Source organism: Choristoneura fumiferana, chromosome 5 (assembly GCF_025370935.1).
Source record: "Choristoneura fumiferana chromosome 5, NRCan_CFum_1, whole genome shotgun sequence".
NCBI lineage: Eukaryota > Metazoa > Arthropoda > Insecta > Lepidoptera > Tortricidae > Choristoneura > Choristoneura fumiferana.
This window is the reverse complement of record NC_133476.1, coordinates 599,287-612,572: the sequence shown is the minus strand read 5'-3', so window position 1 is coordinate 612,572 and position 13,286 is coordinate 599,287. Positions and strand designations below refer to the sequence as shown.

Sequence of the window (13,286 nt, the reverse complement as noted above, 5' to 3'; positions counted from 1 at the left end):
TCCGTGCCGTCTCCGTATTTTGAGCAGCGGTGTAACCGCTCCTTAAGGTTGCGTTTCAACCAGAGATGTGCGGGGATGTCATGTAAGGAATGTTTCCATGAACCAGTAGGAACGCTTCATTTACCTCGCACACGGTGCGCATACGGTGCGTCACTGCGATTCCGTGCCGTCACCGTTTTTTAAGCGGTTTGGTCGCACCTTTAGGCTGTGTGTTGTCTGTCTGTCAGTCAATCACGTTACTCTTTTATAGTTGTAATTGTTATTGATTACAGTAATGTACAGTCAAGTCAACCGATTTGATTGCTGAGCCACCATGGAATCATATTATAATAAATAATTATATTTGTCTATATTGACTCTAAAACAATATATAGCATGATGTAAAGTGTTATTACGACACGGTTCTGTGGCGGCCTAGGATCAAAGTAAATTTGTAAAATCAAATATTATAAAATAATAAATATATTATAAAAAAAAGAAATACAAGAAATACCAATGACTCCACACTAGACAAGTTGTACTTGTTGTTGCTGTAGTTGACTGTACTGTCCTTTTAGATTACAGAAACGAGTGCTAGAGCTGTTTGGCCGGATTACGTCAGTGCACCAGAACGTGCCCGAGATCTGGCAGCTGTACTCGGACCTCAGTCCCTCGTACCTGCTGAAAGCGCAGCGGCTGTTGAAGGCGTATCGCGGGTACACACAGGTACCACTCATTGCTTAATGGTTTAGAAGTGATAACTTCAGGATACTATCTTTTAGCTGAAATATTATTCCCTCTAGTTATTGTTCAGGGCCTGCCTGCCTGGCCTGGATTTTTGTATCAGTATTATAGAATTGGGAATTGGTAAAGGGTTAACATATAAATCGTTCTGAGATTAACCTTGTAAAGATTATATCTATCTATCTTGTGCCCTGCAGGACGTATATAGGCCAAGATAATGATAATGATCAAATATACTTTTCAGAGCGGAAACTGGCCGAACAGTCCAGAAACCTGTCAAAAAGTCATCGACCTGGCTCAGAATCTTCTAGAATACAGTCTCCAAGCGCGGCAGGAGGCTGAAGACAAAGACAAAGCGCAGGCGGACCAGCAGCTGTCCTCCGCACGCCTCACGGGACAGGCCGTACTGCGGGCCGCCGAGAAACAGGCCTGGCCGGAGAATAAGGACGCCTTGGAGCGGCTGACAGAAATGTTTAATAAAGTTACTGAATATATGAAATCTGTTATGTGAAAATGTGTTGTTTTATTTATTTGTAAGAAAAATGGCATATGTGTGTTTGTGGATTGAGCCGAAGCTGAGCGCACCCTTAAATAAAGCGTTTACCACACGTTGTACTGTCAAAATGTGGTAAATATAGTGTGGCAGTCGTTTTACTTACGTTCAGAAATCGTTATTGAAAGAAATTTTATTTACAAAATCAGCTGTTAAAGCATCATCTCAAATAGTGTCAGTGACGTAAAGAGCGTTTAGATACTGCACCAAAATAATGTGTTCAGTAAAAATTGCTTGTATTTTACACAATGAATTGTAAATATAAAAAAAAAAAAATTTTAAGTGATTTATTGAAGTGATAAAAAACACATGTCCTTGTATCTCTCTTGCTATATTTTTCGGATTACGTGTCATTACGGTTACTGATGTGACAGACGGTTGTTGAACTAAACGCTAATTAGTCAGCATTGAATTAGAATGGGAGGATTTCTTTCTCACATTAGAAAATCACTTTGAATGTTTATTTATCATGTCCATCTAGGAATCAGTGCGTAACGATGGCGACAGCTAACGACGAAGAGATTCTAGAGGGTTTCCTTTGCCCTATTTGCAAGGCGGACTTGAAAACCGCGTCGCAACTTACGAACCACTTCGAGAGTTTGCATTCAGAGGAACAGGATATTTTGAGCTCCCTGAAAGAGATATTTGGGAAAGCGAAGAAGATTATACTTAATAATGACGACGCTGATATTCAGGCTACGTTTGACCGAGCGTTAAAGTTTAGTTACCAGGACTATTATGTATCAAATGAAGTGCAATCAGTTGGTGTGTCGCGGAGTTCTACGGAGTATTTGAAAGGCGTGCGGTCGGCGAGGCTGGAGCGGTACGCGACAGAGACCAACAAGCTGCTGATTAGACTGGACAAGCTGGTCTGCGACATGCCTACCGAACCTAACCAGAGGAGGCAACATGAACAGGAGGTAACTTTTTGAAACTAAATGCATTAACTTACTTTGCTACTCTGAAAAATCGGTCAAGTCATGCAAAGTAGCTGTGATATGATGTTGGATATCTTTTCATACAGTTAATTTACTTCACCCCCTGTGTACTCAACAAATGAAAATAATGAATGCACCAAATAACTTTTTAGTCTATAATTTTTTTAAAAAGTGATAAATCTTTTTTGGTAAAACCGTGTTAAGCCAGGGTCTCAACTTTTCAGCTATTTAATTTAGTATCTTAAGCTACCTCCCCGTTTTCTAATTACCTACTAATACTTTGTTTTTTTATCCAGTTGGAAAGAAGGTAAGCAATCTTGTGTCTTTTTATTGAAATTTTCAATAAAAAAAATTGACAAGATTGTTTACCATTTTTCTAATGCTAGAAAAAACGAAGTATAATTAATGCCTCATAATTTTGTCTGCACATTCTACTACCTGAGAGCATCTGTTCAATATAACAGTTAACTATGTAAATATTTTAATTGCTGCAAATAACAGACGGCCAACAGGTTAAATAATACTTGCACTTTTTGGATAATTTTGCACTTTGTTTTAGCTAATTTTAAGCATTTCTATTTCTATGCAGGTTCTTTGCCTTTGAGTTCATCCCTTCCACTAACCTGTTTTCTGACAAAACCATCAAAGGGGCTTTTCACACTGCACCTGTCAACAATCCTGTGTGCGTTACTTAACTTCAACTGTTTATTTGTCACTGTGTACAGTCAAGGGCAAAGATATCGACACGGCCAAAGTTACAAAAATATGTATATGCGACTCTATGCACTTAACATTAAGGCCGTGTATACATATTTTTGCAACCTTGGCCGTGTCAATATCTTTGTCCTTGACTGTACAGTCTAACAAATTGAATTATGACCGTGGAAACTTTGTGCTACAAATGTCATGTTGACATCTCAGACTTTTGTCATGGAAATCATAGTGAAATTGAATATTAGGATTACACACGGCTCATCCACCATTACCTCTCATATTTCGTTTTCTAGATTTTTTTTACCTACAACGGCAAAACCTACTGACACTGGCGAATTGTCCTTCAGTGGAGAGAGCCATATTTTATTAATAATAATAATAATAATTGAATATTAAAAGGTTCCATTCTAGATTAATGATTCAATTTGTTCCACCATACAAGAATAGACATGATTTTGTATGTAGAGACCTGTCTCTGGGCAAAGCAGCATTTAAAGTGTTTTTCTGTGGCTTCCCTTGAAGCTCATAGTCACATTTGATGTACTTAACTTAAGCTACTGTGTAACCTACCTACAATCTGAAATGCAATAAAATTTGAATTTGAATTTAGTGGACAGTTTTGTTGCTCCATGCACCAGTGCAGGATGCGGCGACAGCGTGATAACCTCCCAACTATTTATAACACATTCCGTTATTTCAGGTGGTCCCATGGCTGGATGGGTCCTCGGTGAAGCTGTGCCCCAACTGTGCAAAGACCTTCAACCTGACGCGACGGAAGCACCACTGCCGGCTCTGTGGCTCCATACTATGCCATGACTGCTCCATGTTCTTAGATGTCAATGTAGCTAGTAAGTTACTATGCCCTTGTTTTAAACAAAAAAAATAGATTCTCAATTTGGTAGCATTTTTTAAAGTTGCCCAAGAACTCTTGTCATTTATGAAGTGCTTTGGAAAATTCTTTCTTTACTTGGAAGGGGAACTACGCACTACCCATTTGGTTTTGTAGATGACTCTCCTTATGGAGTAGAGTTTTACTCATGTCAACCAGAGATCCCTAAATTCCCATTTAAATGTGAAGAAAAGAACACACCTTTTTGTTAAATTCGTTTAGGATTCTGTGCCCAAATGTTCCACATAAAGCCCAATAGCACATTTTTTTATGAACAAGAGTTATGAGTGAAATGTGTTGTAGGGATAGTAAACCATAATAACAGACACTGATGTACATTTTCTAGATATTTGTTCACTTGCACATTATTAACTTGTACACTTTTCAAAATTCACTTCTACACTTTTTACCTGTTCACTATTCATGTTTACACTATATTTTGTATTGTATACATATTGCTAGTACTCTGTTCACTAATTATCTTTCCACTTGTTCACTTGTTAGTGTACTCGTGAATCACTATTCAGATGTACACTATTTGCATGTAATCTATTCACTTGTACACTATTCCCTTGTACACTATTTACTTTTCACCTGTTCATTATTTATTCATCTATTCATTGTTATATCATGTTACATAATTATAAGGTGTATTCCCTAGTACAGTTGAGTTCATAAACTTGTGAGCAAAAATTTGATCAAAAATATCTGAACATGCTTCTACGCTGTTAACAATAGAGACGTGTTCAGACATTTTTGATAAAAATTATGCTTCATTAATTTGCTTTTATTTTTTATCAAAGTTTATGAACTCGACTGTACATTATTTATTAGTACACTGAACTGTAAATTACTTATCCTAACCCTCAGTCCTTCTTCCAGAATCAATAATAGACCCGTCCGCCCCCCAGCCACCGACCCCCGAGCAGGAGGTGACAGATAAGACCGGTCTGCGTCTGTGCGAGCACTGTTACAACCTGGTAGAACTAAGGAAGCAGGTTCAAGACAGCCGGAACGCCAAGACAGAGCTCGTCGCGACTTACGAGCAGATGAGGGAGCTCATGGACCAGGCTAAACCTGCCGTGGCCATGTATGAAAAGGTACTTACTGATTAATAATGGTGACTGCTTCATCTGAGTTTATTGCATACTTTCTGAATCTTACTTTGGGTTCCACTTATTCTCTTTTTGCTATTTAATGTGTGTTAGTTATTTGATCTGTTGTTTTATTAATGTTTTTGGTTTTTTGTCTATGTTGGTCGCATTATACGTTTGTGGTAAGAGGTGTGTGTTTGGGTCTATATTGGAATCCATATTGACATATTTTGCAGGTGGTAGGACCTTGTGCAAGGTCCGCCCGGATTGCTACCACCATCTTGCTCGCTAATCCTGCCGTGAAGCAGCAGTGCTTGCACTGTTGTGTTTCGGCGTGGAGAGTAAGACAGCCGGTGAAATTACTGGCACTTGAGGTATCCCATCTTAGGCCTCTAGGTTGGCAACGCATTTGCAAGATGTTTATGGGCGGTGGTGATCTCTTACCATCATTAGACCCACTTGCTCGTTTGCCATCCAGTCGAATAAAAAAAAATGTGTTGCGAGGAATGTGTGTTTTCAGTAACTAATAGACATCCTCGCCTCGCTCCGCTCAGCAGTTTCCACTAGAGCTGTGCTGTGCGAAGATAGGTAAATGAAGCGTTTCTATTGGTTCATGGCACTGTTATTTATAATGCAACGTCAATAAAGAAAAGACCATGATGTACCATCAGCCAAATATATGGTCTACCACCCTAAAGTTGATAATCGTTGCACGTCATAAAACAATAATGCCAATAGTTGTGTCTGTCAACTTGAAAGTTCGACTTTAGCGACATATTCATTTGATAGGAACTTGTTTAAAAATTGATAGACCACTTATTTGGCTGATGGTACCTAATTTCAATTCCCACGGGAATTTCGTAAAATTACGGAATATCAATTTAATTGCTGTATCTAACGATGTAATGATTTACGCGTGCGAAACCGCAGGTAAACGCCAGTGTTAATTATAAAAGTTTAAACCAGCACCATTACGTTCCCCAGATGTGCCAGAGCTTGTTTGACGGCGAGACCACATACAACCTGTCGGACGTGAACGCGCTGCGCGGGCGCATCGGCAAGCTGGCCGAGGGCGTGGACGCTCTCAGCCAGCGCCTCGCCGCCGCGCCCGCCCCGCCCCCGCCCGCCCGCCCCCGCCCGCCCCGCCACACACGCGGCAGGCCAAGCTGCAAGCCGCCATCAGACAAGCCGCCTCACACTTTATTAAGGTCAGCCTATGATCATTAAAAAAAAGCAAAATAAGAAAGAGAAAAAAATAAATAAAAGCAAAGAGCACCGGGACCTGGACGATATTCTTGCCCTTTTACACAAAATTGATTTTTCACTTCTCATGCTCGTAAAGTTCGTGTTTATGCTGGATCTAGGCGACATAAAATGAATTTTTATGCTCTAGTGCATAAAGTAAAATCTTCGTCTAAGACCAAGGCAATCTGGCCACAGCATACAGCAAACAGCCACAAACATAAAAGTTTCTATATATTTTTTAATAATTTTTAATCTCTATAAAACTAAAAAAAAAAAATTAAATAAATCAAAATTAATCAAGGAAAGTAATATATTTATAATTATTTAGCAATGCATGAAAAATAAAAGGTACCTAGTAAGTGAACAATTATTTACACAGTTGCTATTTCAAAAAACTCGAGCATTAAACCAATTTTCCCCTCCACGTGTCTATCCACCCTCGCCGTACCGGCTCGGGTGGCTATATGAACGCCTCGGGTAAAATGACTCCTTCTCTTGTTGTACAATCTACTATTGATTATCCAAGGGTGGATTCAGCTTTTTGGCCTCTGGGTCACATGGTCAAATTCTATAGCCAAGGGGGTCACATGGTCTAATTCTATGTATAGCCAGGGAGGGTCACATGTAAATATTTTAGTCATAACTAAATCAATTCTCTTTTGTAGCAGGAATACAAAAATATTATGAGTTTAGAAAAATATCTAGTTGTTTTAGACCCAGCTTGGGGGTCTAGATTCGCCCATCTCATCATCTGAGCTAAATCTCATTTACTTATTTGTCAAATAGGCTTTACCTTAAGGCTACGTTTCCACCAGAGATGTACGAGAATTCGTTGCGAGGAATGTCTCTGTCACGGATATTTACCTGTCCTCGCCGAGCGCAGCTTTAGTGGACACAGTTCACTGTTCAGTGGAGTAGGAGGTGTAAGAGCAGGTTAATGAAGCGATTCCATTGTGTCATAAGCAACAAATTCCAAGCACATCTCTGGTTAAAACATAACCTTGAGGCCGCTTGTCGACGTCCGTTGTTCTCACTGGGTAACGGACCGTTTTTTTTTGCCAGACTTGTGGTGTTCATGCACCGGACACTTATCCGGCGATGAAGCCATACAACACTGCAAAAAACGATTCGTTGTCCGGTGAACACAACGGCCGTCTACAAGTGGCATAATCCGTCGTCATTCCAGGAGGAGCTCCTGTCTCTCCGCAAGCTACCAACAGAAAGTCAGATCGAAGAAGTCCGCCGGCAACGATACGCGCGCGCCGAGCGGCAGATCCAGCGCGAGAGAGAACGCGCGCACGCGCAGGGGTCCGGGTCCGGGGGGCCAGCCCACCCCGCGCACGGGGCCGGGGGCGGGGGCGCCGCCCACCCCGCGCCGCGACACACCCTCCACCACGACGACAACAACCCGCTGCTGGAGCAGATGAATATCATTAGGGACTATATCAAGGAGGCACGGAAGGAGTTGAAGTTTGAGGAGGTGAGTCTTTTTTTTTTGTCAAGCCGATGAGTCTTTGACTTGTATAATTATTAATCTTTTCTTTTTTTTATACCACTAGCGAATCATGTAAACATGGAATAACAGGAAATTAAAAATATTAGCATTGGCAAAAAAATATCTGTTACGAATTCGTAAAAATTCAAACGAAATGAAAAGCGACATGGATTTTAATACTCAAACATTGGTGCAAATTATTCAGAATAAACTGAGCCATTGTCAAAATCTGAGTTAGAAATTATTCAACACTACCACTTTCATCATCCCGGGCATTCATAAGAAATGATTGAAAGTCCTCTTCTGTTATTTTGTCCTATTATAGATTACGCATTTTCAATGTTGATCATGATCAGGCATTCATGCGAATATGAATGACAATTTTAATTAACGTTGCTGCTTGCCGGACAAATTTTTAGGGTTACAGTTGAGTTCATAAACATGAGCAAAAATTTAATCAAAAATATCTGAACACGCTTCTACGCCGTTAACCACCCGTTAACAATAGAGTCGAGATATTTTTGAACAAATTTTTGCTCACAAGTTTATAAACTCGACTGTACCAGAATCCTAAACATTGCTTGTGCCACTCTTGGCTGGCCAGGCTCTAGTGGATAGAAATATTACGTTATGTTGCGGACTAAATAATACGTAAGACTGATCGGTCCCAGACAAAATGTAGCATTTTGTAATTACGAGTAGTTAATGAATGTTATTCTTATTTCCAGGTAGCCATGTTAGAAGCGAATCTGAAGGAACTGAAGAAAGAATATCAATTACAAATGCTCTCTGACAAATCCTAGTCTTTCTGCAGCAAGCTGCTAGATAATTATAGCACCGTTTAGATTATACATATATTTAATTACGTTATCACATACTTTATACGTTGTTAATATTTAATTTTGTACCTATTACGTATCACTTAGGTAAGTTGAAAAATAAATCTAATATTATCAAAGACTAATGTTTCTTTTAACATGATTGGTACATATAAACTAAATAACAAAAAATTATTACACTAATAAGTAGTAATCTAAAAAGGCGTCCACTCCTGATTCCCAACCGGCCTACCCTGAACAAGAACAAGTGTAAATAAAAGCTTCGAAATAAATAAAGTTTTTCAATTCCTACTTTGTAACTTGGTCAACTTATCGAGTTGCTTCAGCAACTGCGGTCTCGTGCAGAGCGCCTTCTTGATGGCTTCATCGAGCATCTTCCGCTGGTAAAAAGGAGGTATAGGGGTGTCTTCGAGGTGGAAGGTGTGGACTCTGCCCGCACTGTCTCCTATGAACACGTTGTCGCCGTTTGAAGAGAACTTTATATATGTCAGGATCACCGGCCCTGGGAAAGTGTACTCCGCGCACGGAATGTGCGTCTTGCGACGGAGGTCCCAGATGGACAGCATGTTGCCGCTCACGGAGAGTAAGATGGTCGCGTTTATAGGACAGAAGGCCACGTCGTACACCGCGGCCGGGCAGCTCAGGGTCATTATGACGTCGTCCATTCCTTCCATCCACAGACGGATGGCGCCGTCCGCGCCGCAGGAAACCATCAAGGTGTTCATGAAAGGGGAGAAGTCGAGAGCGTAGACCGGACCGGCGTGGGCGCGGAACACGTCCACGTGCTGGTTCAGGTAGTGCTTACTGCAGCGGTGCACGCAGCCCTCCGCCGTGCCCGCCAGGTACACGTGCGCTACCGTCGGGTGCCAGCGCAGACACAGCGCCGCCGGGTACCGCGTGATGGGCACGTCGTTTTTCACACACGTTTTCGTCGTCTGCAACCCCTTCAACTTCCCCTCCACAGTGGACAACCGCATCATCGGCGTCCCGATGAAATCGTGCGTTTTCGTGCTGGTGAACCTCGTGATCCGTCCGTCCTGGCACGCCGTCATCACGTACTCGCTGCTGGCGTCGACGGCCTGCCAGCTGATCGACCAGATCGGTTCGAAGCACGGGTTCGTGTCGCGCGAGCTCTTGGCGATGATCCTCTTCGGGTACGACGTGACGTCGAGAATGAGCACGTCCCCGTTGGCGAACCCGCACGCGATCCAGTTGGGGTTCTTGGCGGAGAAGTCGACGGACGTGAGCGGGTCGTCGAACCTGTAGATGCGCTCCGGCTTGCAGGGGTTCTTGGTGCACCAGACGCAGACGAGGCCGACGTGGTTCTCCGCGTAGCCGAACTTGCCGTGCGCGACGGCCAGGATGTTCTCGTTCTTGGGGTTGAAGCTGATGCTGACGATGGGGCGGCCCGCGGTGTCCTCGCACTCCAGCGTCCACAGCGGCTTCATAGTGTACACGTACACGAGGTCCAGCGCCAGTGGGTCCATGCGGACGAGCCCGCGGAACTTCTTCTGCGCGTCGGAGTAGCTTTTCGCGGCCAGGACCCGCTCCGTCAGCATCACGGCGTCGCAGAACTCGGGAGTCGGCCCGATCTCCTCGAACGATTTCCCTCTCTTCTCTTCGACGACCACTTTCTTCTTCTTCCGCAGCAGGTAGGGCGCGGCGGACTGGTAGAGCACCATCTCGTCGGGTTCTTCGACCTTCTTGACGCGCGCGAGCCGCGCGTACGTGTCGTGCATGTCCCACATGGAGGCGAAGGCGGCGGCGTTCTTCTTCTCGGGGCGCACGGCCAGCGTGTGCCGCGACTGGCTCACCACGGGCTCCGTCTGGGTCTCCTCCACGACCATCTTGCGATTCCGCCCCTTCCCGACGGTGATGTACTGATAGAACTCATTATTCTCTTCGACGACGTTCCCCGCATCTGATCCCTTGTCATACGAGTACGAAGGCAGCTCGTATAGAAACTCTGTCTCGGTCTCTTTGAATATGAGGACGACTTTCGGCGGATAAGACATGATGGGGTTTTTTTTCGGTAGATAGAAAGCGGAGGGTGCGCGCTCGAGATCGGTGTCGTCGGGAATGAACCCCTCCTCGGTGTTGAGTGTGTGATCGATATGTATGTCGTCAAGGTTTATGGTGGTCGCGAATACTTTGACGCCGGCGTCCTTGGATTTTGATGCCATTTTGAGGCTCGAGGCGGGCTCGGCGCGGCGCACGCGGCTCTCGAAGGCGGCGTGGGAGAAGGCCTCCGTCATGGTGGCGTAGTCGGGGTCCACCACGTCAGTGGGCGTGAGGTCCACGCCGCCATCGATCACGCGGAACGTGCGCCGCTTGTCCATGAACGAAGCCCCGATCTTGCTCGTTCGGGACGGCGACTCATCCTCTAAACTTTGCTGGGATTGCGCGAAAGTTATGGTGCTCGTCATTTTGCCGCTCTTTTGTATAAGTACCTAGTCTGTAAAATTCTTATTTACAAATTCTCCAAGTGTCGGGGTAAAAAGGGATGTTGTGACATTTTGACAGATGTCGGTATTGTCCATATTTATATTGGATGGACAAAAAGTTTAAAGTAAGGAGTGTGTACCTAAGTGTGACCCGCGGCGCAGCGAGCATATCGCACGGCGCGCTCCGCCGAGCACGCTTCCGCCCGCATGCTTAGCTTCTTCTGTTTTTCCCCGTAATTGTCTCTGAATGCAATTTCTTGTTCAACTCGGTTGAATTTCTCAATTATATGTGTTTAGCTTCAAACTTAAGCTAATGAGCGTTTTACACGTACAATTTAAACAATATTCCACGCGACAAGATTGTAAAAAAGTTCGTGCTAGGTAGGATGCAGTCTTATTTTGGGTAGGTAGGTAGTTCCAGAAAATGTAATCTATAGATAAGAGTGATGTAATATAATATATAATCAATCAATACCTCCATATTTAACAGTTTCTGAAACTGTTCATTAAGCCGGGCTAAGACAAAAAACCTGTTAAATATTTTATTTTTATCTCCCTCACTTATTTGAACTGCCTTATTAAATTATAATGATCAAATTACGTACCTATTTCTAAAAACGCATGAGAGTATAATTAAAATAAGTAGACGACCGCGTCTCAACTTAATTGCGTAGTGCAAATACCGCACGCGATCTCAAAGAAACATACAACAAACATACATACAACTTAAAGAGTATGTTAAATGTGTAATGGCCTCATAAAAACTGAAGCCTGTCCGATTGTTATTTCATTGCGTTACGCGTGTGTTGTTGTGGATAACAAATTACTGATAGAAAAGTTCACGAGTAGAAGTAAAACTGGTATTGACGCTGACGGACTTATTTGGATCTTTCCACAATATACTTACATATAATATGCCGTAACAACTCGATTAGCACTTGGGCGCCTAATTTGTAGGGTTCTGTAACCTAATGCTGACAAACAGAACCCTGGATAGGTAGTAGCGGGCTGTTCTCCGTCGACTTTTTTACTGAGTTTATTATTATAGGCTTATAGCATTACTTGTCACGTCTTAAATTTTGTATCTATGTAAGCTTGTCACTAAAAGCTGACTTCAGTATGTTAAGTTACTTCTAGTTCTAGAAGAAGAAAGACCTAGACTAGACCACGTTTGATGTCCAAATGTCCTTGATAACTTTCAAAATTCAATATTAAAAACGTTTATTCTGCAAGTACTTGGGCCGAAAAGTGCTCTTTTTTCATTTGTTTAAGCTACCAACGATTCTGGAAAGACCATTATTGCCAAGAAGAATGCGCCGCAAGAAGCTTGGCTTTACTTTGTAGTAAGTAGACACTAGTGTAAGTTCTTAGCTTTCAAGCCGAAGCTAAGCTAACGCGGCAAATAAAGCCGCTATCATAGCCCTTATGGTTTCGCCAATGACCGAGTTTATCCACCCCGTGACGCCTCGAAGCGTGACGCCAGCTCGAGCCACCGCATTTGCGCCGCGCGTGCCGAGCCTGCCACCTGCCTGCCGCCTGCCGCCTGGTGCCTGGGCCTGCCGCCTGACATGAAGAGGGTCCTCAGGAACTTGAGACGAAGTAAGTGACTTAAGAGGCCGTATATTGTCTAACGCGCTGACGTTCGCGATCGCATCCACCATCTCTTTCTATACCCTGGTCTTATGCCGTGTGACAGAAAGAAGTGGTGAAAACGATTGTGATTGCAAGTGTGTTAGATAATAAGGCCTACTGTTGTACCGCATCTTGATTGAGTATCAGTCTGTGTACCTACCCACTATGCAAGCAGCAGCGGGTCAAGATAGCAGCTTGTTCGATTCCGCATTTGGGAGTAATATTTGATTAGATTGATGATGTGCAAATACAACAAACTGAGATTTTTTGATAATTTTATAGGTACAGTCGAGTGTAAAAATAGGAACTTGTCTAACGCTTCAAAAATATGTACACCAGGCTGTACAAGTCAAGGCCGTGTAAATCTTGGAGTGATTCGAATAATACATATTTTTGTACATGACTGTACCTACTTCGTTACGTACATCTGGAGGCACGGCCGTGCCTCCACCAAGTCCATCCAAATTGAGCTGAAATATAAGGAAACATTACCCATCAACTGTTTACGTTGATGATACTGCAATGCCGCGTAACCGACAAAAAGTAGCAAATTATTATAAGATTTCATGTCCAGTATAATATAAAAACTAAATACAAGTATTTTAATTTTAACGCTCTACTAAAAACAATGTCATTGTTGGTTACGCCGTATTGCGTAACATCGACGTTTGGGTCTATCATTGTACCTAGACTTTGTTTCGTAATCAATCAATATCATGA

General features: G+C 42.9%; 4 protein-coding genes across 4 annotated transcripts in view; 3 read left to right on the top strand and 1 right to left on the bottom strand.

The window, feature by feature from the left end:
* LOC141427879 (tetratricopeptide repeat protein 27) overlaps positions 1-1,237 on the top strand; it is a 40,421-nt gene extending 39,184 nt beyond the window's left edge. The window contains exons 11-12 of the mRNA XM_074087469.1: positions 558-705; positions 968-1,237. Of these exons, the coding sequence (XP_073943570.1) occupies positions 558-705; positions 968-1,234 (415 nt within the window). The 3' untranslated portion in view covers positions 1,235-1,237. The remainder of the gene's footprint in view (positions 1-557; positions 706-967) is intronic.
* A 352-nt stretch (positions 1,238-1,589) lies between these two features.
* Positions 1,590-8,556, top strand: Rbsn-5 (Rabenosyn-5). Its single transcript, XM_074087480.1, is given in 7 exon segments — positions 1,590-2,196; positions 3,629-3,776; positions 4,700-4,917; positions 5,896-6,024; positions 6,027-6,119; positions 7,343-7,636; positions 8,380-8,556. Coding segments are annotated over 7 exon segments (1,380 nt in total). The 5' UTR covers positions 1,590-1,773; the 3' UTR covers positions 8,455-8,556.
* A 132-nt stretch (positions 8,557-8,688) lies between these two features.
* Positions 8,689-11,094, bottom strand: LOC141427881 (dynein axonemal intermediate chain 4). The gene has a single exon (XM_074087470.1). The coding sequence runs from the start codon at positions 10,914-10,916 to the stop codon at positions 8,772-8,774; it is 2,145 nt and encodes a 714-aa protein (XP_073943571.1). The 5' UTR covers positions 10,917-11,094; the 3' UTR covers positions 8,689-8,771.
* Positions 11,095-12,458: 1,364 nt separating this feature from the next.
* LOC141427886 (uncharacterized) overlaps positions 12,459-13,286 on the top strand; it is a 33,710-nt gene continuing 32,882 nt past the window's right edge. Inside the window, exon 1 of the mRNA XM_074087481.1 lies at positions 12,459-12,533. Coding sequence (XP_073943582.1) covers positions 12,503-12,533 — 31 coding nt within the window. The 5' untranslated portion in view covers positions 12,459-12,502. The remainder of the gene's footprint in view (positions 12,534-13,286) is intronic.